General features: G+C 50.7%; 7 protein-coding genes across 7 annotated transcripts; 3 read left to right on the top strand and 4 right to left on the bottom strand.

Moving 5' to 3' along the window:
- Window positions 1-473: 473 nt before the first annotated feature.
- On the top strand, window positions 474-2,160 carry ALTATR162_LOCUS2629 (uncharacterized protein; the record flags this gene model as incomplete). The annotated part of the gene is made up of 2 exons (XM_043310235.1): window positions 474-501; window positions 557-2,160. The coding sequence occupies 2 exons, from the start codon at window positions 474-476 to the stop codon at window positions 2,158-2,160; spliced, it is 1,632 nt and encodes a 543-aa protein (XP_043166170.1).
- A 443-nt stretch (window positions 2,161-2,603) lies between these two features.
- On the top strand, window positions 2,604-3,713 carry ALTATR162_LOCUS2630 (uncharacterized protein; the record flags this gene model as incomplete). The annotated part of the gene is made up of 1 exon (XM_043310236.1): window positions 2,604-3,713. One exon carries the CDS (start codon window positions 2,604-2,606, stop codon window positions 3,711-3,713), a length of 1,110 nt encoding a protein of 369 aa, XP_043166171.1.
- Window positions 3,714-8,214: 4,501 nt separating this feature from the next.
- ALTATR162_LOCUS2631 (uncharacterized protein) lies at window positions 8,215-8,741 on the bottom strand (the record flags this gene model as incomplete). Its single annotated transcript, XM_043310237.1, has 2 exons — window positions 8,215-8,530; window positions 8,590-8,741. 2 exons carry the CDS (start codon window positions 8,739-8,741, stop codon window positions 8,215-8,217), a joined length of 468 nt encoding a protein of 155 aa, XP_043166172.1.
- Window positions 8,742-10,786: 2,045 nt separating this feature from the next.
- ALTATR162_LOCUS2632 (uncharacterized protein) lies at window positions 10,787-12,216 on the bottom strand (the record flags this gene model as incomplete). The annotated part of the gene is made up of 3 exons (XM_043310238.1): window positions 10,787-11,696; window positions 11,744-12,056; window positions 12,138-12,216. 3 exons carry the CDS (start codon window positions 12,214-12,216, stop codon window positions 10,787-10,789), a joined length of 1,302 nt encoding a protein of 433 aa, XP_043166173.1.
- Window positions 12,217-12,932: 716 nt separating this feature from the next.
- Window positions 12,933-16,033, bottom strand: ALTATR162_LOCUS2633 (uncharacterized protein; the record flags this gene model as incomplete). Its single annotated transcript, XM_043310239.1, has 5 exons — window positions 12,933-12,973; window positions 13,027-13,653; window positions 14,260-15,029; window positions 15,086-15,683; window positions 15,835-16,033. The coding sequence occupies 5 exons, from the start codon at window positions 16,031-16,033 to the stop codon at window positions 12,933-12,935; spliced, it is 2,235 nt and encodes a 744-aa protein (XP_043166174.1).
- A 2,114-nt stretch (window positions 16,034-18,147) lies between these two features.
- Window positions 18,148-19,136, top strand: ALTATR162_LOCUS2634 (uncharacterized protein; the record flags this gene model as incomplete). The annotated part of the gene is made up of 2 exons (XM_043310240.1): window positions 18,148-18,473; window positions 18,581-19,136. The coding sequence occupies 2 exons, from the start codon at window positions 18,148-18,150 to the stop codon at window positions 19,134-19,136; spliced, it is 882 nt and encodes a 293-aa protein (XP_043166175.1).
- A 2,579-nt stretch (window positions 19,137-21,715) lies between these two features.
- ALTATR162_LOCUS2635 (uncharacterized protein) lies at window positions 21,716-22,600 on the bottom strand (the record flags this gene model as incomplete). Its single annotated transcript, XM_043310241.1, has 1 exon — window positions 21,716-22,600. One exon carries the CDS (start codon window positions 22,598-22,600, stop codon window positions 21,716-21,718), a length of 885 nt encoding a protein of 294 aa, XP_043166176.1.
- Window positions 22,601-22,836: the final 236 nt, after the last annotated feature.

Consider the following 22,836-nt stretch of genomic DNA (forward strand, 5'->3'; position numbering starts at 1 on the left):
GTGAGGCAGTATTCCGTGAACTCTATCTTTGGAGGTTCTTGGTCGTCTGACCACACGTCTTCACGTGTGCCGAATTAGACCCTGGACGATGCGCATCGCGAACCATAGCCCACCAATCCCACGCAACACACAACGGACGACACCATCTTTACGCGTCTTCACTCGTTGCAACCCTTGCTGCTCTCTTTGATGCGAACACAGCAAGGATTAAACATGTCCCCTGCGACGCGTCTTCCCGGCGGCTGCCCGCTGTGGCTGCCGGTGGGACTAAGACATCCGTCTACCTCATGACTGTCTCAAGCCACGCCCACTCACCAGCAGCGCCCACGCACCCTCGCTGCTATAAAATGGCCTCGTGGATGCCCCACGCGCTCGCCGTAGCTGCACACCACTTCACAGCGGTGTATGGCAATCGTTACATATGATCCCATGGCCTGTCGCTTGTATCGTACCGCCCACGTAGTTTCGGCGCCATGGTGCTGAGACTCTTTGTGCCGCCCGGTATGCCCTCACGGAATGTAACAAGTTAGAAGAAGTTACTGACATAATGGTGTAGGTGAAGGGCAACATCGACTTGTTCCGGAACGTCCAGATCCCATCGGTGCGAATACGACGCTCCAGTATTCTGTCATTTCTTCGACCGTCCTTGCCGCCGCGTATACGTCCTTCGCTTCGAGATACAGTCAGAGAGTGACTCCTGCACGGCCGCTGTCCAGAGCCGCCGTGTTTATACGGAGTTCGGCAAGACTGGGGGTTTGGGCCGGTGTCGCAGGAGCGGCGCTCAACTGGTATTACTACTCGGCTTTTGCCAAGGTGGTAGTGTCGCAGAAGGTGCTAGAAGTCAAGGACTGGAAGCTCTATGAGTGGACAAAGAGATACACCGTTGAGGATGGGGCTTTGGCAGGCGCCGCATTGGGGCTGGCTATCTCGGTGCCTTCGCTGTTTATGCGCCGGCCTGCTATACCAAGGTGGACGCGATGTTTGGGCATGATGAACACCGGCGCTTGTGCAGGTGTGCTGGGAGCGCATGCATACTTCCAATACACTGGAGAGAGACAGGAGGCTTATAGACACCTTGGTCGGCAGCTGAAGCGAAGATCACTCGAATTCTGGTCCATCTTCTGGGACGCGGAGCTGATGGCTGGTCTTGATCCCATCATGCAGCAGTACGTTCGACACAACGGCTTTTGGTACACAAGGTGGCTACCACAAGAAGTCTTTGAGCGAGAAGAACCCGGCGTGGAACTTGTCGCCAGCAGCAAAGAGTTCGCGGTAATCACCGAAGCGCCCGTGGAAGAGCAGCCGCCTTTCTACAGCGCACCCATCGAGTATGCCGAAGACCTGCGGCGGATCGACGTAGAAAGTACCCTGGGTAGAATCGAAGCCATGGAAGCGGACAGAAAAGAACTACTCAAGGAGGCTGAATACCTACTGTTTGTCAACGCACAGCAGCAGTACGAATACTGTCACATGGCCACCATGGACGAAGATGAACGACACCGACGCCTCCAAGAGATTCACCTCATAGACGTGGCATACAACCGCCTTCGCGCTGCCGCCAACGACATCGATATCAAGCTTATTCACTGGCGCTTATCTCTCAAGCATAAGGCCCTCTGGGAAGCTGCCACACCCGCCACGACGGCTGCGACGACGAGTGGAACAGATACCGTTGCCGACTGGCTACCAATACCTCAAGCCCTCACTTCCTTCGCGACGCATAAACCGACGTATTCCATGGGCGAGATCGAAAAAGTACAATGGCAGATTGCGGCTGAGGTGAAGAGATTCGAGGAAGGGTATATGGATGAAAGGTTTCCTGAGGAGAAGAGGGAAAGGTGGAGGAGGGATGCTGAGGATGGGAGGTGCATATTGAGAGCCGCGGATCATGTGCTGTGGAGGATGATGAAGGCGAGGGAGGCGGCTGAAGATGGTGATAAGACGGTAGTGGGCGTGTGTGGGAAGGAAGGGGAAGAGGCTGGATCTGCGGGTATGAGTGGGGGTGATGTCGTCCTAGCAGGTGACTCCTCAGTAGTGACTGAAGCTGCTGGGTTGAATACATCGACTACAACTTCGAGGAAAGAGATTGAGAAGACGAGAGTGAGTGGAGAGGAGGCGACGAAATCGCGCACTAGTACTCTGGATGCCGATAAGTCGTGATACCCATATTGGGCATGTATAGTACGGGCCATATTTTCTCTTCGCTAGATGGACGCTGCTTGTAGGAGTTGGACGACTAGATGCGTAGTGTAGGTTACTGCCAATTTCCCACTTTCATCTCTTATGGTGCTCTCTCAATTGGTCTTCAAGCATGTCTCTGATATATATTGATCTATTGTACAACTCACTTTCTGTTGTGTTTTCTTGTCTCTCATTACTTCGGAGTGGTTTGGATGTGTATCCGGTGTGTTCACGTTCACGTTCACGTTCACGTTCACTTTTTTCCACCTTCGTTCAACGTCCAACTTTTCATACCGCGCCAATACCGTACTCATCTTCTCTCAACGACACTCGCCCACCTCTGCCGTGTCGATTCGCTCAAACTCTAAATTTGACGCTTCGCTATCAAACCAACGTCACTATTCGACAGACTTGCGACCAAGATGCCCAACTTCATCATCAAGCTCCCACTTCCGGAGCGATTCGGCGGTCCTAGACGTGAGACTGTAGCTACATCTGCTGAGTCTGCGTCGCGACCAATCCGCAGCACGCGCACGTCCGTCAGCACATACAACCTGCCTAAGCTCACTGCAACCGCAATCCACACGCGTACCAAGTATCTCGAAAAACACCTCAAGAACGTACAGCACGATCTGTCAGCTACCAAAGGTTTCCCGTCCTCGCTCAATGCTTCGAACACGAATACAGGCAAGCTTGCGTCTTCTCGCTCGCGACTAAGCGCTAGGACGGTGCAGTTCCAGCGATCAGAGGAAGACGAGTCCCACAAGCCGAACGAGTTAGCCGTGCCAAAGGAAGGAGGCGTTCTATTTACGGATGATGCATTTCCACCCAACATAGTCGTTGATACCTCTCATACGTTTGCCATGGCCCACCTTGAAGCGTTTGGCACTCTTCCAGAGGAGATGAAGAAGATGTTGGATAGCACAAAGAGGAAGCTTGAGGTAATGGATGACCACGCGGCGAAGATCGACCACTGCAGGGCCAAGAAGATCAAGATGGGAATCTCTTCTGCAGACTTGACGCAGATATTCCTGTCATACCTTGAAACCTTTGGCCAACCTGATTTCCGCGAGACCATCTCACTCGCCAGAATCGAGGAATCTCTCATCCAAATCACTCCGTTTCTGTCCGCCATAATAGAAGGTGAAGATGATGCCCCTCTCTTCTCTACTACCCTCGTCGCATGGCTAGACTACCGTCGTATCCTCCACTCGGTCCACACCTTCCATACCACCCCGCTCCTCCCCTCCCTGATTCTGAGTCCCTTCACTATAAAGATCAAGAACTCTCGGCTCTTGACTGAGTTGAGGAAGGCACGCATTAATTACTTGTCGTCGACGGAGACTGGAGAGTTGCGGGTGTATGAGGTATTGGTCGATGGGTTCGTTGCGCTGCAGAGAACAGTTGGAGAGAGGAAGGAAGTTGGAAACCGAGTTGAGGCGGGATTGAGAAGGCTGGAAGGGGCATTGGTAGGGTTGGGCGAAGAGTTGGGGAAGGGGGCGGGACGGTGGGTAGCCTCCGGGATCGAGTAGTGAAGGAGATTCAGATATGGTGGGAAGGAGTGGGGAAGGAGATTGAGAACTGATGAGCTCTGGATACTAAGGAGAATAAGCCGTATGGAATTGCAAATCTCGGAAGTCAAGGCTACCACTCATATACAGTCGAGAAACGACTTTGGAGCCGGTCGTCGAAGCCGGTGAAATGTCGCAAATAGTTCGAATTTCCAGGCAAACGCGTGTATGTGTTTCTAGCGCATCTCCACTGATTTCCTATAAAGTCTGCTTTCTTACGCCAATTACCTTTCTATCAACAACCTACTCTATTATATCAAAAAGAACAGTCCGACAACCCATGGAGAAGCACCCTGCTGTGTCCAAAAATCTGCCCATTTAAAGCCATGAGCAAAGAGACTGACGTACCTGCTTTCGAAGAGCTATCGGTAGCACTATATGTGCCGTCAACCCTGGGAGCTTCCTAAGGAAAGAAGAACTCTTCTCATGTGCGTGCTGTGGAGCCGGCAGTCTTATCCAAAAACCATGATAGCCACTTCGTCGCCTCCTTATATGCTCGAAAATGCTATCGATTTGACCGTATGTTTTGCGGTGCTCTTCGTCGTCCAAAAATACGATCTTACCTTTCCATGTCAGTGCTTTTGGCGTCGCTTCAAAACAATCAGACTGCAGAAACAAACAAGAACTATAATTAAATGCTCTGAGATCCTGGAAAGACATGATTGCGAGCGATATTGGTATCTCGATACATTGCCAGCTTTTCATGCTTTCTCATGAGCGTCAAATGGATCAAAACCGAGCCTTCGCAAACTTGCGCATCCAGAAAATCGTCACTCTGAATCGGTAGCTTGACACAACCATGGTTCGAGCCGAGCCTGGTTAGGCTACTTGACACTGTGATAATGTTGTCTCGTCTCTACTGGTGGATATAAGTACCTCTCCTTCTTGCCTTCGGTCTTTCCTGTGTCACACTATGTTTCTTTAGAAACCGAGAGCTTGACCCCGTGCCTCATGGTCTCTGGTAACCAAGACGATTCCTGGAAGTCGTCTTGGCTGTGGAAAACCTCCAAATACAACGAGGATGTCGAACATGGAGGCAAGTTGCCGGAACATCAAATATCCTCATTTTCTTTCCCTCGGTTTTAAGGATGATTATATTCAAATGATTTAGTCCTTCGGAAATGCTTGGATATGTATTTCACGTTCTCTTCTCCGGCGTCTTATTACGATGCCTATTCAAAAATCTGGAAAGACGTATTGATGGGAACAAATTCCCGTAGAAAGCCCTAAAAGACCTGGACGCCTTTCGCCATGCTGTTGTGACAAACCCGATATCTAGTCGCTATCTTGCAAACTTAACGCTCTCCTCAGAGGCCAAGAGACTTTGCGCTTGCGCATACGAGAGTTGAACTTTTAGCTATATGTGCTGTCCACAATGAACGTCATCATTACCGTGATTAGATATAGCGACTTATCGACTTTGGTGCCGACGCGTGAGACTCACTTACTATGGAATCTTGCGTCTTCCAGTGACATAACTCCGTACTTCATCTTGCACATCACGATACTACAAAAAGGCGACGATGGGTGGGCATGACCTGCTGTCGCTCAAGAAACAACAGGATGTCGTTCATGAAAGATGTGCGGCGCGTCTTCCTGCACTCTCATTTCTCAAAACGATAGGAACTGTGTCAGATCTCAAAATTCGACTGGTATTTATGTATGGCGCACTAAAAAGATACAACTTCATGCATATGACGGAATTCCGGGATGCCGTCGCCATTGTCTTAGCGGAAGCTCGACAATTCGAGTCGAATTGCTCATCCAAAACAGCTACCTTATCTGTGAATAGTCGACTTTAAAGCTGGTGCTGTCTCCAAAAGCAAGAATCGAGCTAGCGATGACTCCGTCGCGGCGTGGAAGATATCCGCAACGACTAGCGCATTGCTTTGTGGGTATAAAAGCCCTCGTTCGACTCTTCACTTCTCTTCCCCATACCATCAGCTTCTTGCTCACAAATCCAAAACATGTCTGGCGCAGTTGCATGATTCTTTTGTCCTCTCAAAAGGATGAGAAAGATGGGTATGCCACCTTTTCTAGATTCTGAACTCGACATGGAAATATAATCTAAAACGGGCCAAAGCCCTTATGTGACGATGCGTGCTTCCGAAACTTCGCATTGATACAGGAATCTCCGATCTTCTCTTTTCATCAAAACATTACCACCGCGCTATCTCTGCAACACATACTCAGTGCTATGCCTCCATCCTAGGTGATCAAAGCTTTTCAAATCAATTCGTCTAATCAATTCGTGATTGTGTATCTTGCACATGTCTGACTCTCTCCTACACACCCCAGTCTCCTATTACGATTTACGAGCAGCGACTCAACTGAGTTTGATTGACGTGTCGTATTGTCTAATTGTTTCGTATAATCTTTCGAGTGATCGCACCTGCCCCCTATTAGTTCCTTAGATCAAACCATAGCATAAAAGAAGAAACGACTCACTGTGTTGGTAACCAGTAAGGAGAGAAAGATTTGATAGCGGCCTTAGCAGTTGTAGAAGTAGACACCAGCGGTAGCACAACCCCCATCTGGGCAACCCACGCTACATGGCCGAGGAGGGTTTTAGAGGCATCGGTTTCGTCCAGACAATTGTGCGCTATCAGTGACTTCGACGGGAGAGTCAGGAACTGGTGAAGCTGTTGATACTGCGAGGCTGAGAAGCACTGAAGACAAGATGCGAAGGAGCTGCATGGCTGTCGGACTTTTGAAGGATACGTAATGTCAAAAGTACTGGAGTGATTGATTAAAGAGACACACTTCAAAAAGGGCAAAGGATGAAGTACTTATGTAGCTGTTTCACATCTGAGTAGATCAACATATTCATGGGCTCTGTATATTAACCGTAGTGATGAGCTTAAAGTGGTACGTGAATCAACGCTAGCATAAAGGCGTAACTAGAGCGTTCATCGCTATCCACCGTCTCTAACACGCATGGAATTCATGACCTTGGCACCAGTCTGTTGATCGAATGGAAACATATACAGTTCCATACACCGAGGACCAGGTGTTTGGGAAACATACCCGCAATGCGGCTATACTCATATAAGATTACTCAACAGCGTTATTCCTCCATTTCACCATCGGGATGCTCAACAAAGCCATACATCGTTCCACATTTGCATTCCGGCCTTGGAAAGTAGGACTTCTTCCGGTGCCTCAACGTATGAATTAGTTCCTACCTTCATCAGCCCCTTGGGGATCTCGAGATTGGATCTAGGCTTCTCCCCGGTACGGTTTTCCTCTTTCTTCGTCGGTGCTGGCTGCGCTAGCCAGGTCTGTCCTAGTGCTAGCGTAAGCTGCCCAGCCGGCAGGTGCGCAAAGGGTTCACAGCTCACTCAGCCTCACAGTCTATGATGCTTGGTATCCTGTCTCTCATACAGCTGTAATGCTCGGAAATCTCTTGGTGTAGCGGATTTCCGGTTTCCTCTCTGTACCGAAAACCTGTATATATCAACCCTCGGGCTTGATTCACCAACTACCCGATTCCCATCGCGGTCGCCGGTAACTTGGTTTGGTACTTTGGTACTAGCGCAATATCAACTCAATCATGAGTAGTCAAATCATATGCTCATTGCTACGGTATAAAACACGCCCTACTTTCTTCTGTATTGCTCTTATTCATCCTTGTTCTATCGAAAGTCTTCACCATGTCGCGTACACTGCAACGCCGCACGACCACACGCTATTCCGTCTCAGTGAAAAGGTGAAATTTTCTAGCTGCGTAGAGCTAGCTACGGATCAACCCCGGCGGAAACAAAGTAGGAACCACTATTAATGCAGAATACGAAGATACAGCGGCCGGATATTACTGATGGGTAACCGCTCCTGGTTGCTGGACCATAATTCATCCGTGTACACTAGCAGCATCGGGTACATATGTCTTCGTGTCATCGCAAGTTGCTTGATGTATCTCTGAACAAACGCTACATCCTCGTTAACAAGTAGCAATGAAATTCCTCACCCCAATTCTTCTGGCCCTTGTCGCCTCTTCTCAGGCAGCATTTTGTAATGGAGGATGGGGTTTGCCATCAAGGTCGTCGTGTCCCAGTCCCTACGTAAGTACAGTACAATTACCAGCAAGCAAAAAACCACCTACTGATTTTTTCGTAGAGAAACTCCTACTGCGTAAGTTCCTACGACAGCAGAGACTTAGCCTTCGGATCATAATACTTGTACAGTGCCAACATCCAGGAGCCCCGAATCCCACTTTCCCTACATTCAGGACTTGCGTATACCCTAGCAGGGGTGGGCGGCCTGCCCTTGACTCGTGTAACGGTGCCGGTGTAAGTGATAGGTCCGAGTATGAAAGAAAAACTGGAACTAACAGCTGCATGATTAGGTGATCTCATGCGTAAGTAGATTGTACGTCTTTCGACTTGTAATATGCTAATATTTCCAGTGCAATTAATTACCTTACGTAATCCTGCGTAGTATTATCTCGGATAACCTCAACCATCTACTTCCCACAAACCTGCCCCTTCGCCGCTGCCAAATTCTTCTGGTTCTGCTTCGTCCCATCCATAACCTCCTGCACTAACATCTTGATCGTCTCTGCATCACCGCTTGTACCCTTCAAGCTCCTAACCTGATCAATCTCTTTCGTCTGCGCGCCAGCCACAACGGCCAGTCCATCAGCCGCGGGACTCTGAATTTCCTTGGCGAGCTGTTGGTTCTTCGCGCGGATGTCGATACCGCGCTGTTGGATAGCGAGAACGGAAGCCTGGGTTGCGTTGAAGCCCGCGGTTCCGCCTTGGAGTTTTAGGGCGTAGACGCTACGAGGGAGAGAAGATTAGCGTCGGGGAGGGATGTGGGGAGTGGGGGAAAAGCATACCCTTTTAGCTCTTGAGCTTGGATATCGAGGTTGGCTTGAATACCTTTCTCGAGCTGGGTTTGTACGCCGGCGCAGTTGGTTGTGCCTGAGGCTTGTGGGGCTGGTGCTGCGAGAGCGGTGGCGAAGAGGCAGAGGATGGCAAAGGTCTTCATTTTGGTATATATATGGTGTGTGGATGGTGTTGATGGTAGGTGCGATAGATTAAGATAATGGCAGACGGTATCCGAGATATGTAGATGAACTAAAGTCTAGCTCACTCCAGGTGAGTAGCGATGGTGAAGAAACGAAAGAAAGATTGAGAAAGATTGTGGACTTGATGCACCGATTCCTAGACACCTTGAGGTTGTCTTATACTTCCTCGTACCCAATCATCCGATTACTCAATCTGTCTCATTCTCGGGCCGATGAGGTCACTTTTATGAGCTGAGCCACGCATGCTCTCACAACCTGCACCTCATCCACAGGTTCTCAACCTTATCATAATCCCGGGCGAGCAGACCGGGGTTACTCTTTGACAGTTCACTCATGCGGAGTATCTTGCTCTTCATAGGATTCGCGCGGTCAGAATAACTGGAGACGGCCGTGAGACCCGAAACGGGGTGTTCGCGTCGCAGATCTGGAGTGAAACAAATCGGTCCGCTATTTACGGGGCAAGAGCTTGTCAAAGCTTGTCACAGTCTGTTTGGATGTTCCCGAAGGCCTCTAAGCTGTACTCATGTTGTGATGATACGTGCATAATAGAGTTGTGGTTGTGGACGTCGAGTTTGAAGGTGCTGCAGATGACAGCCTTCACTAGTCTAGGCCGCATGGGGATGGCGCCGAATCCGAGCTGCGTTTACTCTGACCGGTTACAACACCATTTGCTGTGGGGTCTACTATCTAGATGTCACTACTGTCCGGAGATCTCTACATAAACCCTCCTTCTGCGACCTCTGCTCCTCGTGCATCACATTCGCACGCTTTCATCAAAATGGGATACCAAAACTGTAGTCGTAAATCTGTATGATGATTTTCTCTCTTTCTCCAAAACAATCCATGATTCCTTGATGTTGGAAAATGACTATACCGCTGGTTATGCGTCTTCTCCTTCTCTCTATCTCAGAAGACGACTCGACAGTGTGATGGAGTGTGTTGCGGCTAGTGTATGCGGATATATAAACTCTCCCAAATTTTCCTTTCCTTTTCCTATCCTCTTCACACCTGTATTCAAAACACCAAAAGGCTATGGAAACCTTGTGCATGGTTGCTCCGTCTCCTTCATAAAATCAACCCTATTGAACGCATGTCTCTGCCTCCCTTCTACCGCGACACATTGAAATATTACATTTGCCGTCTTCATGGCGAACAACTCATTCTTCAGCTTCCAATATACAAGAACAAGAATCTCGACTGGAACTTCCTATGTGTCTACGAACTAGTGCAAAACTAGAAATACCAAAAGCGAGATTGCCCATACTCATGACTTATCCCGGAAAAAAAAACGGCGCCTTGCAGGCCTTGTCACTGTGGTCTTCCCCATTCTCATGATGTTCATTATTCGCGACAGTACTCACACGCCTAGTGTGAAAGTGACAATGAGAAAGCTATAAAGCCTCTTGCAGATCCAGTCTTACCATCCTTTGGTCCACAACACTCATACCAAATCCCCATTTCCAAAAGCAATCGATGATTGGGTGATGGTTCTGCCGGCAGCGTGGGACGTCTACATACGCAACTGCACACTGGCGGGATTTACTCATGATCTGGTAGACAGCACGTGGGACAGACTGATGCTGACCATCATCACCATGAGTATGTCACGACGGCGATACCCTACACTCAACTTAGCCTAGTGATTCATACATAAAGGAGACATCATACATCAGACACAATCAGATCTAGAACAATACGGTACAATTATACTTCTTTCTCATTATCAAGAGCATACTAAGCTACGTGAGACGCCATTTTCCTCCCCAATCCCGAAGGAACAAGAAAAACTCAACGACTCTCCGACCCTCCCAAAGCCTACCAGGAGGTGGTCGCAGAGGGGATATCGTCGTAATACTAATGTTACAGGGTTCCATTTCCTAGCTCATTTCATTTTCCGCCTATCAGTACGCAGATCGTAATATCGTGAAGTGACGCGTGTGGCAGTCATATTAAGGGAAAAGATATGACCGAACGTTGCTTGTCGGTTATGGTAGGTAGTAAACGCTTACAGCTCCTGCTTAGCAGAGGCAGAGGCAGAGCTGGCGCTAGCGGCAGCAGCATCATATCCGCTCTGAGCAGACTTTGAGGCTACTGAGGAAGCGCTGGAAGCGGATGAGGAGGCAGCAGCGTTGGCGCTGGCAGCAGACTTGGAGATGGAGGCCGAGGACGAGGAAGCGGCCTTGGCAGCAGCGCCGGTGAGGGAGCTGGCGCTGGAAGAAGCACGGGCGGAAGCAGAGCTGGCGCTGGATCCAGCGGCGTCAGTGGCGGAGGCAACGCTGGCTTCAGCAAGACCAATCTGCTGCTTGATCAAGTCGGTGTAGTAGGCGAATCCACCGGTGGCAGCAGCGTACTGGTTACCAGCCTTGGAGGTAGCGGCACCGTAAGCGGAAGCACCGGAAGCAGAGATGGATCCGGCGGAAGCAGAGGCGCTGTCGCCATAGAGACGGGCACGGTGCTTGCGGGCAAGAGCGATGAGCTCATTGCGCTTGGAGCCCTGGGGAACCTTGATGCCGTTCTTGTCAGCCCACTCCTTGATCTGGCTGTCAGACCAAGAGTCGAGGAGAGCGTCGCTGAGGCTCTGCTGAGCGTTGGCAGCAGCAGAAGAGACGGAGGCGTAGGCACCCTGGGATTGCTGGCTAGCAAGACGAGATTGGCGGCGGAGAGCAGCAATCATCGAGTCGCGGGTGTTGGGCTGGGGAACGTTGTAGCCGCGCTCGTCGAACCAAGACTTGAGGTCAGAGTCAGACCAGGAAGCGTAAAGCCAGTCACCGGGGTAGTTGGCAGTCTCCTTGGCCTTCTCGGCGACGGACTGGTAGTTGTCACGGACGGCTGCGAGGAGAGAGTCACGCTGGCGGGGCTGGGGGACGGGGATGCCGTGCTTGTCGGCGAAAGCCTTGAGCTGAGAATCCGACCAGCTGTGATTGTTAGCACTTGTATGGAACAGAGATTACTGGGTACGTACGAATCGAAGATCCAGTCCTTGACACTGCCATAGGCCTGGTTGGCGGAGTCCTCGGTTTCGGTCCAGTACTCCTTGACCTGCTCAGCGAGGCTCTTGGCATCCTTCTCAGTGCCCTTCTTTGCCTGCTGGCCCTTGAGGGTCAGGTAGTTCTGGAGGGTCTGGACATCCCAGCTGGTGTAGGGAGTTACAACCTTGTCGTTCCAGTTGGCCTTGACGGTCGACTGGAGGTTCTTGCGGTCAGAGGGGCTGGGGTGGGGAATGCCGTGGTCGCTGAGCCAGCGCTCAAGCTCCGACTCGTGCCACTTGTCGTACACTGCTTCCTGGCGTCAGTGTACTGCTACATGACGCTATGGGCGATTCAAAACAAAAGGGAGGGGTTATGTACTATACGCACCAGTGCTTCCAAACCAGCTGTTGGCCGTTGCCGTAGCAGCAAGCGTCGCCACGAGGGCTGATGTAAGAGAGAACCTCATGATGTGTGGCTGCCTGGGTGAGAACAGTGCTTAATATGGATTAATGAAGCAAAGACGAGGGTCGAGGTTTAGGCAAACTCGGCAGAGGTGTGAGGACTAGAGGGTAATGGTGAGCAGGGAGTTTATGAGGGGAGGGACAGACAATGGCGGGTAGATTGTGTGCGTGGAAGTGACGTAGTGCTGCACGTATGGAGCTTGGACAAACAAGATCCCCAACGCGCCTGCCTCTCTCTACAGCCAATGAGGAGCTATGGCCACATGCAACCGCGTCTTTTGGCTGTGCGCAATTGTGAGATCGTCTTTCACGAGCACGGTCTAGGCCTTTGTCGTGCTTGACATTTGACAGTCAGAGAGACTTCCGAGGCCTGGCAATCTTGTTTGACATGGCAGAAAGCATCATCATGGCACAAGTGGTGCAGAATAGCTCCACTTAGCTGTGCGGTGTGTCGCAATGGCATTTCGAAAAATTCCCATGCCCATAATGCGGGGGCGATCACCATGCTAGCCCCCTACGTCATCGCCCAAGCATGCACAAAAGTTATGTAGCCCAGCCCTTCTTTCAAACACGCAAAGATGCATAGGCAGCGCAAGAACGTCTCAATTAGGCAGTTAATGTTTGATAGATGATTTGCATTTCATAACACCTCTGCGGGTCAATTCCAGTTAATTGTACATCATGCTAATATCCTTCGAGTACTTGCTCGACTCGCTCGTGCTCATCCTCGTACGCCTTCAGAGCCACCTCGTCCACCTTCGCCTGTGAATGTGTTAGCAGTGTGCCCAATATCCCCTCGTCTAGACATGACATACCTTTCCAGAAGCTTTGAGGGACCTTGTCCTTCCCTGCATCCTCGTTGTCGACGTTTTCATGCGCCTGTTCCGCCCGGTTACTCATGTCCTTGTTGTGTTCCTTGACATCCCGGCTCTCATCTTGCGGCGCAGGTGGGTTTTCGTTGAGGATTTTGGGTTGCGCACCTTTGACTTCGTTGGGGCTGGGCTTGTTGTCTTGGCCCTGCTTAACAGCTGGCTCCTCGCTGCCTTTCATCTGGCGTGCCGATGTTGAGAATTCGCGCTTGCCGGATGAACCCTTGTTTGAGGAAGGAGCTGGCGACTCTGATGTAGGCTTGGGCGAGTCATTTTGGTTCGAGTTGCTGTCCTTGTTCGGTGACGACGAAGATTGGCCTTGAGCGACCTTGGGGGGTGGGGGACCAGGATGCTCGAGGTTCTCGCTAGGGTTCTCGCCCTGCTTCTCGGGTGTCTCTCCAGCTGGGTTGCCCTTACCGGAGCCGTAATCTGAAGTCGCGAAGCGGACTTGTACGCGGGCACGCGGAGCGGCCGAGAGCGCTGCTGGCCGTAGTGCTGCCGAGCGGAGCATTGTCATGGGGCGAAGGAAGCTCATGATGTGAATTGGAGGTATAGAATTGAAAATGACAAAGACTATTGTATGTTGAGATGTGTAGGTTAGAGTTGAGTTGAGTGCTAGATGGTAGGGTTCTAGAGCTACATCATGTCCAAGCTCGCGTTGACGTCATGGTTTCCTAAGCTCATAGCCGCAACGCACGTCACAGGAGGCTCGAATAACCACATCTGCAACGCTGCAGCGGCGATCGCTTAGTCCTACAGATTACAGCCACTCAAAAAATACTGCACTCCAGCCCGCACTTAGGGCAGAATACACCTGGTTTATATGTCTACAAAGCTTGCCATCGTCACAACCGAGAGCCATAGTGCACCTCGTCATGCTTCTACATAACAGGAGCAGGGGTCATATGGTAAGAAATGATGAAAGCACTCCAAAGCAGATCTGCTTCTTCAACTCAATTGAATGAGCAACATCGTTCAAAGGCCTAGACGACGGTACAGGTTTACCAAGCCAGCAGCATGCACACGGAAGGCACTCCGCTCTCATGGAAAGGAGCCATCCCAAACACGCCCGCCCATCCTACCACTCACAATAAACAATCCGACGAACGTAGATATAAACATGCCCAATACTACAATCCATAATAGTCGTGGCATCCATCCTCTCATTAGCCTCCTTACATCCCACGGTCGTCCCTTCTACCATGCTAGGACAATAGAGCACACCAGGATTAGTGCCATCGCTCAGGTAGGAGCAATCACCTTCTTCGTCCCATAGCGGCATCGTAAAGTTACCGTGTGGCCATGGTGGATTGCCTATGGCTAATGGCTCTGTCCATTGCCGCGAGACGTCATTGAGTACGGGTACACTGCAGCCGTCGGCTTGCGTGTTGGGCTTGGTTGCAAAGAAGGTCCATGTGTTGTAGTCTTCGCCACGAGCAACTGTTTCCCGGAACATTACAGACAATGCTTTAGTAGGAGCCTTGGGCTTGGGCGGAGGTGGAGGCAGCGGTGATGGTGACATTGATGCTGGCAGTGTTGCTGAGGACGATTTCGTTGTGCTAAGCTGGCTCGATTCGGTTGTTTTGGATGGAGGTACTGGTGCTACCAAGGACTTTGTCGATGCTGAGAATGTTTTCGTGGACGAAGATGGCGGACTTGAGCTTCCAATGCTAGAGTCGCTTGATGAAGACTTGAAATATGTTTGGAACGAGGATGAAGTTTGTACTTTCGGCGTAGAGGATGCCTGGGACGAAGAAGGTGGAATCGACGAAGTCGAGACACTGTTGCTTGGCCGAGCACAAGTACCACCATCTTGGCGCTTGATCAGATCCTCGTACTCTTTCCATTCTTCCTCGTCCGCATCCGCGACTTCCCTGCCTCTCAACAAACGTATCTCCTTACCAGTAGCCGCAATCGATCGCTTGATCGACGTCAAGGGTTCAAGCTGCCTGGCCGACGCAGGCCATGTATCTCTGTAGCGGTACATTGATGATCTTCGACCCACAGCTCAATGCCTGCCAGTTGGATATTGCAGCCGCTGTTTGCTGGTATCTGAACTGCGGCAGCAGGATCATACTGAATCAGGAGCTTGCCGTTTGGAACTCTGTTGAGCAGATCCGCGTCCATGGGGACATAGGGAATGACAAGTGCATCATTTCGACCAAGCAGTGTGGCCAAAAGACTCTTAATCCTGTCTACTTCTTCGGGATATAGTAAATTGTCAGGAGATGGACTGGCGAGTTCCCTCTGATTGGGAGTGACAATGAAAGCCCGCACTTTGTTCTCTGGTATATTCTCAAAGTCGCCTCCCACGCCATTGAAGACTGTGAGACCCTGCGGCATTTCAACGTCGCCATTTTGGAGGAAGTTCAAGACATCTGTCTGGAAGTACTGCCATGCTTCGTAGAAAGAGCGCCATTCCCACAAATGTGTCATGAACATGCGCTTGTGAGATATGACAATCACAGATGTGCAACCATACAAACCTTTAAGGCTCCAGGTTGAGGCTTGGTTCGCGAGCGGAAAGCTGAATCCAGTTGACCATTCTTCGGGTATCGTACGGTCCTGTTGCCCATGCTGCAGTTCGAATGGACTCGTGATAACTTCTGTTATTAGCCAACTTGCGACGTTCCCTATTCAAGATTATACAATCAGCAGGTCTCTTGCAGTAAGACAGATCGCCTGGTAATATGTCTCGAAGCAAACCTGAATGATACAGCGTTGGAGAACAGGCTTAGTTTAGGCGATACATACCACCGTTGTTCCTGGGGTTCGAAAGCACTCGTTTCGCAAGTTCGTTGACTGACAAGCCTGTCTCCCTTGGCATCAGCCCTCTACCTTGAGCAGTTGGCAGGTCAGGAGTAGGTCTCGCTAGTTGGCGTTTGTTATTGCCGCAGTTGGCGCAAGGTGCACCACATAGTGGAGCTGTTGTCGTTGTTGAGGTTGAGGTCATAGTTGATGTCGACATGAGTCCGGTAGCGTCGCATTTGGTGATGGGCGTATCGCATGTTGTAGTACACACTTCCCCTTGTGCCCGTTTGTTTGGACCGCCCATGGTAGTAGTTGCTGTTGTAGTACAGACGATATTGCAATTGCTGACAGTCGTTGGGGTACATGATGAGGATGAAGATTCGGCCTGCGTAGATGTTGCAGTCTCCGAGCCAGTGTTAGAAGGATCTGATCCTTCATTTGGAACCACCTCGTTGAGTGCATTGAGCAGTGGCTTCAAATCGTCTTGTAGGCCCTTAACAGTATTCACCGCGGCTGTAGTTCCCTCAACAACAGCATCTTTCACTCTGTTGGTTGTGTCGATGACACATGTTACGAGTGAGAACGCCGTCTTGAATAAGCCATCAAGTAGATCGCGTGTATCCAGTACTTCGTGCCGTACAGAATCTGTTTCACTTCTTCGGCGTTTGCCTGATCCGCATGGCTCCACCCCATCTGTGGGCTTTGGGAGCTTGCCTAAGAAGTCTACTGCTTTGGGCAATATGTTGTTGAGCTCATTTGAGACGGCTGTGGCATGGGCCGCGGGCTGTTCGATCCAATTTTGTAGGATAGGAAATATCCCTATGATTGAAATGGATAGGTCCGAAGCGCTGGACTGAACCTCGGTTGCAGTGGGTAGTAGAGTCGTGACTGGGAATTGAGGAAATGTGATTCCAGGTGGGAGTACCAGACTATGTGACGTTGCGGATGTTGTCGAAAGATCATTGGAGGTTGGAGCAATCGGAGGAACTTGTGGGATAGAACTGAGACTTGGCATACCATCCGTTGCAGTTACAGTGTTGGAGGACGATGCATTTGTGGTGTTGATAGCACTGATTGCCACTGAATGAGACGTGGTAGCACTTGAGAAGGCTGAGGACAGCGTGGGAGACGAAGCGACGGACGAGATTCGAATCGTAACGGAAGACGGGATAGAGGGGGTAGAACTGCTAGTTAAAGCTGTCGATGGAGGTACTTTTGTACTAACGTCGTTTGTTGCATTATTAGTTTGCGATGAAAATGTACGGCTAGTGAGCAGAGGGCCTGAAGGAACTGCCGTCCGGGATCCGATGATTATAGTAGAAGACGCCTCGGAAAGTATACTACTGCTGTTCAAAAGAACGGGAAATGGAGCTTGGCTTTGGGAGAGTAAGCTGCCGCCACCGGTACCCGTAATGATCTGTGCCGCGATCAAGAGTGGATGTGAGAGAAAGAAGGCAAGTACGCTACGACCATACAGCAGTCTCATGGCGACGGAAAGATCCAAGTATGGCAAAGGTAGAAGTAAGCTATGGCATTTCTTGACTTCGCACTCAACACCCAGCTTTATGTAGTGTGTGAGTCGACAGTACACTTACGCTTTCGTCTCAGCCTATGCTACATCTTCCCACACCGCCCTGCGGCGTACTTCTTGCACCCGGATCTTGCGGTGATTCTACAGGGTCTTTGAAGCGCTTGCAAGAGCTTGTCGCAGACACATTGGAGTTGGGGCCAAGCACATACACTCTGCCTTACGCCTTGCTATCTCTTTCAACGCTGGTCTGCGGCGTGACTACGATAAGGTCATATCTTGCTGCATCGGTAACTGAACCCAGGTGAGAGAGGGCCGGATGCTTTGTCTCCGAACTTGTATTGGCCCGTGGCGTAGCGGTAAGACGGATGTAGAACGGCGGACCGCCGTTGAGATATTTTCATGGTATTAGTGGATCGCATGGCTTCGCTCGTTCATCTTGATATCGAGGCATCTTTTAAGAAACAATGACAGTCCGGTGAGGGTGGCAGATTTGCAAGGTGGAGACAAGCGAACATCGAAAGGAAAGAAGGGCTTGGAAGGCGACAACGACGACTGCTCACTCGTTGCACGGACCAAGGGCCGGCGCTAACACCATGTCCTGCACTGCGATACATTGCGATGGTAATCTTCGGGGACTATCTGAAACCCGCGCCTCCGGGAGATGTTCGTATGTCAGCAAAGATCCAGATATATTTCTACCACACTTGTTACTGAGCGATGTACGCCGTCATCGCATCCTACTACCGGGCTTCGTTCACTACCTAGGTAGGCTACCTACCGGCATCATGCCACCACACCTCACGTTCACCCCACAGAGGAACTTGGGCAACGAACCAAACTGCGCAGCGCTTCTGGATGCTTGCGGAACTAACAATGCGGCTGTTGCGCTTCAGCTAGCACCTGACTGCGGAGCCGAGCTGTTATCATACGGACTCGAGAGAGCCATTGACAACAACAATTTTCATCTAGCAAGCCAGTTACTGCATATGGGCGTCAATTGGGGTGCAGAGACGATACGTTCTGCGGCAAAAACCTACGAAGGTGTGAAGTGGCTAGTAGAATCTGGTTACGACATCAATACTAGTCTGGCTTCTGGTACTGTGCTTCTATTGTAAGTATACACAATTCATATGATGCCAAGTTCCATAAGTTTGCCAATACAAACATGCATGTAGTGACTGCTTCAGATTCTTGAGGCGCATGGTTAACAACAGACAGGCACGTCATTTCGCGCGACAATGAAGCCAGCATCCGATACCTTCTGGAGCGTGGAGCGAATCCTAACCTTGGGCCTTCGAAACGTCCATCAGCTCCTGCCAACGAGATGCGCCCAATAACTCACTGTGGTCATACTTTGAATGAAGCAGCCGCTTCATGCACACCCGAAATCTTTGCTCTCTTGCTTTCCTACGGTGCTGAACTGTCAAATGCCACACCAGTTCACTACGCAGCGGCGTGTGGACAAGACGACCGAACACCAATGCTTGAGTATCTCGTCGAAGAGTTGAAACTCGATATTAACGGATCAGACAATGCGTTAACGATCCCAGAGGAATGCCGTGGACGTGAAGGAACCCCACTGCACTATGCACTCCATAATCGGAAATACGAGACATCCAGATGGCTACTGGAACATGGTGCAGATCCTAACAAGTCCATTACACCTAGATACCCTACTTCAACACCCAGAATATGGATCCAGGACACACCACACGATAAGAGGTTCTCCGAATTGCTGTCCAAGTATCCAGTGAGGAAAGAAACGAGGAGCTAGATCATGGAGAAAGGGAAGAAGGATATAAAGGGACGGGAAACGCAAACTCATGGGTGCGAAGTAGCAGAAAAATGGATATTAGTACTTACAAGTAAGCTTCTTCGCACAGATTCCAAGCCACTCTATACACAAAAGCGTCAGCGTCAAACACAAGCAGATCTTCTGCACTCTCTTTAGCTCTTCAACGCATACTGTCACATTCGCCTAACCCTTTTCCTAACATCTTCCAGCAACCTGCGGTCCCCATTAGCATCAACGCTCTCCTCAAATTTTCTCTTCTTCACCTCAGGCGCTACCTCCTCATCCTCATCCTCACCCGTTCCCCTCCCCCAAGCCTCCTCAAACGACCAACCCCTCTTAAACTCCATCCTCCTCTTCCCATTTACAACTCTCACTGCGGCAGGCCACCCCTCCGCCTCCCACCTCTCACTGGGCACCTCAACGCGCTTCCTCAATCTCACAACCGCTCTCTCCCATCTCGCAACAGTGCTCGCATAAACGTGCGTCCCTCGTGCTGCCATATCGGTCGTAACTTCCCTGTACTTCGCCCTATCAGATGCGAGTCGCCTGTACCAGTTTTCATCTGCGATACCGTAGAAAGGGCCCTTGGAGGCGTGGGGGCGAAGTAAGGGGCATGTGGGACCGCAGGTACCACGGGCGAAACGGGGACTGCAAAGAGGGCAGTAGAAGCCGGAGTTCTGGTGGGAGAGTTGCATATGTACGCGTGTGTTTAGGGAAAGTTTGATGATGGAAAGGGAGGAACGGAGGGCACGGATGCGGGATAGCATTTGGGGGTTGCGTGGGGCTGACGCCGGGGTGGTGAAGGAGGGCGAGGAGGGGAGGGGGATGGCGATGGAGGTATCATATCTAGCCATGAAGCGGGGGTCCCAGTGGGTATGGCGACATGAGTACGTCGCATGGCTGGATGTGAGGTGGGTTGATTATGTGAAGGGTGGGCTTGCTTGGCTCTGTCTTGTAAAGGAAAAGTTGTGAATTGATAGTTCTGTATTAATATGGAGAGCTGGAAGTGAGGGTTGCGCCTGGAAGAGATTGAGTGCACTGTGAAGGGATGATTGAGAGGCACAATGCATTGTGCCAAGTCACAATGGCTCACTTTGAGAGAAACACTCTTATCCAACTTTTAGGACAGTGGTGAAAAAACTTGAGGGGGAGTGAATAGTGTAGCAAGCAGCTGTGTTGTGAAAGTGCGTTTGGATCTGAGCACGTGTTAATTAACAACGTGCAGTTAGTCTAGGAGTAATATGTTTGGCTGTGGATGAGATGGTGTTTGCGATGGCTACATGATCGAACTCTGGCGTTAGGCCGTCGTCCTTACCTCTCTCTTTTGACATGTTATGATACAGCGCGTCCATTCTTCCATAACTCCTACAACAGTGCCGTGGGAATCTTTCGTTCTCCCAATATCTCATCAAAAGTTGTCAGAACGCGGCGTCGCTTTCTATCTAAGTCTTGGAGTTCAGCCATTTGATCACGCTCTTCTCCGGTTGCTCGGTGACATTGCTGTGTCTGGGCAGGTAGCTGTCCTTGACATGAACCGATAGACGCTCTTGCATGTTCATGCGTTTCCAATAGCGGCGGTGAGGTGCATTCTAGCTCTGAAATGACCGTAGGAGGCAAAGACAAGTCTTCGAAATCAAGTGTGCTTGCCGATCCAGCCACATCTTCTCTGCTAGCAAGATCAAATGACAACTCTTTGAGGCTTTGATCGAAGCTGAAGGGGTGCAAGAGAGGCGGTGCGTCCGTGGTGGGCTGGATACCTGAAGTGTGGCCTGAGGTCGTTGCTGGAGCGGGAGTGCTCTTCACTGTACTGCCGTGCCTCTCAGTCTTGGGTTTCCTATCCTTCATACTATTTCGCTTCACAGCAGCTCTGCGGCTCAGTCTTACTGGATCGCTCCGAATGGAAGGGGTAGAGTCACAGTCTTCAACGACAGTGAGTGGGATCTTCATGGTGTCGTCCGCGAGTCTGTCGAAGCTGTAATCTTTGTGGTCTCCCAACTGCCGTGGAGGTGCAGGTCTCAGCCATCCATGATACATTTTTGAAGACTCATTATGTTGCCCATGCAAATCCGATTGTGAGTGGGTAATGCGCCGCTCGTACGTTCCCTTCACAGTTTGGCTGTTCTGAACTTGCACACTGCGATCAGCTTTCTGTCTCTTGGGGTCATTAAACCGCCCTTCTGCTTTTCGAAGTGATGTTCCTCTTGATGTCATGTCAATACGATGTACCCTTTCGCTGGTGGCAGTAACGGTGATATATCTAATCACATCGTGCGATCGCGTTGCTCTTCATGTTCGCACGTTGTTTGTGAAAGAGAGACACCGTGAAGGTGTAGAGCTTTCTAGAAGATTGTGCAGTATTGTGGACACTGTGCGACTTCCAGCGCCCGTCAGGCAGATTCAAGAACGTTATGAAGAATCGATAGGCGGCCCGTGGTGTCCATGGCGGGTGTTCCATGAGATCTGGCATGAGACAAGCCGCGCGGTAGCGGCCGTTCCAAGATTCGACCTACGTCGATAGCCACGAATCAGATGAAAGGTAGCAGCTACTCTCCCATCTTTCAGGTGTCTGCCTCCTCCTTCCTCCTTCTAACCTCCCTCTCCACGGCCTCAACACTCATCGGACATTTCTTCCCCTCCCACCTCTTCTGTTCCTCCCTCGCAAACCCTTCTAAACTCAACATCCCTACACACAAAAACCCCAACACCTCTCTATCCGTATCAAACACCTCCCACCACTCACACTCTGGCATCTTGATCCCTGTCTCCCTAGCCGCCAGATATATACTTGCCGTCGCCAGCGCCGGTGGCTGATGCGTAAGGTAAAGACACTGCGGACTCAGCAACGCAGTGTTCAGGTGTGCGATTGCACGTTTTGCGAGTTCGGCCGCGCGGGGATGCGAGAAGATATCGAGAGCTTGCATGTACGTTATACACAGCGTGTATGGTAACTGGACCGCGACACTGAAGCCTAGAGTGCGGAGAATACGTTGTTCGGTCGTGAAAAGCGTTGCGCGGCGGCGCTCATACGTACCCTCGCTCACATAATATTTCGCCGCATCTTGCGTCTCCTGCAGCTGCTTGTCGTCGAAAAACGTAACTGGCAGCGAATCAAGATACGCATACACGTTTACCAGACTGCGCGCTGACTTGGGATATGCAGAGAGCTTCGTGGTGAGGTACAGCGACGCGGCTGAGACTTGTTCTGCGCCAAACTCTGCGAGACTTCCTCCTTCGGGGCCGAGCCAGAAGCGCATGAATACCACGATCGCTTGCGCAATGACTTCTTGTGGGAGGCGGAGCAGTATGCCTGCTGCTTGTGTAAGTCTAGCGCCAGCGAAGCGGATTGAGTCTTCGAGATCAGAGGGAATGCGGTCGAGTTGAGAGCCGGACGTTTCGAGCTGGGCTACGGTTGCCAATGGGTTTACGAGGGGTGAGGGCTGCATTTTGGAAGTGTTGTGTAAGGATTAGACGTCTTGCGACAACGTCGTGGAGTTGTGGGAGCTTCGGCGCAGAAAGATGTTGGAGATGGAGCTGTGGAGCGGTTGGGCCTGCGATGGGTGAGCCTCGGTAGGCTAATCTTCATCCTTACTAGTCAACTTATGCTCCACCCAGGACAGTACAGAGCAGATAACAGATTTCAGGCGTCTATTACTGCAGCATGTTCACTTTCGCATAGCTG

The sequence above is a fragment of the Alternaria atra genome, assembly GCF_907166805.1.
Source record: "Alternaria atra isolate CS162 genome assembly, contig: 21, whole genome shotgun sequence".
Classification (NCBI taxonomy): Eukaryota; Fungi; Ascomycota; class Dothideomycetes; order Pleosporales; family Pleosporaceae; genus Alternaria; species Alternaria atra.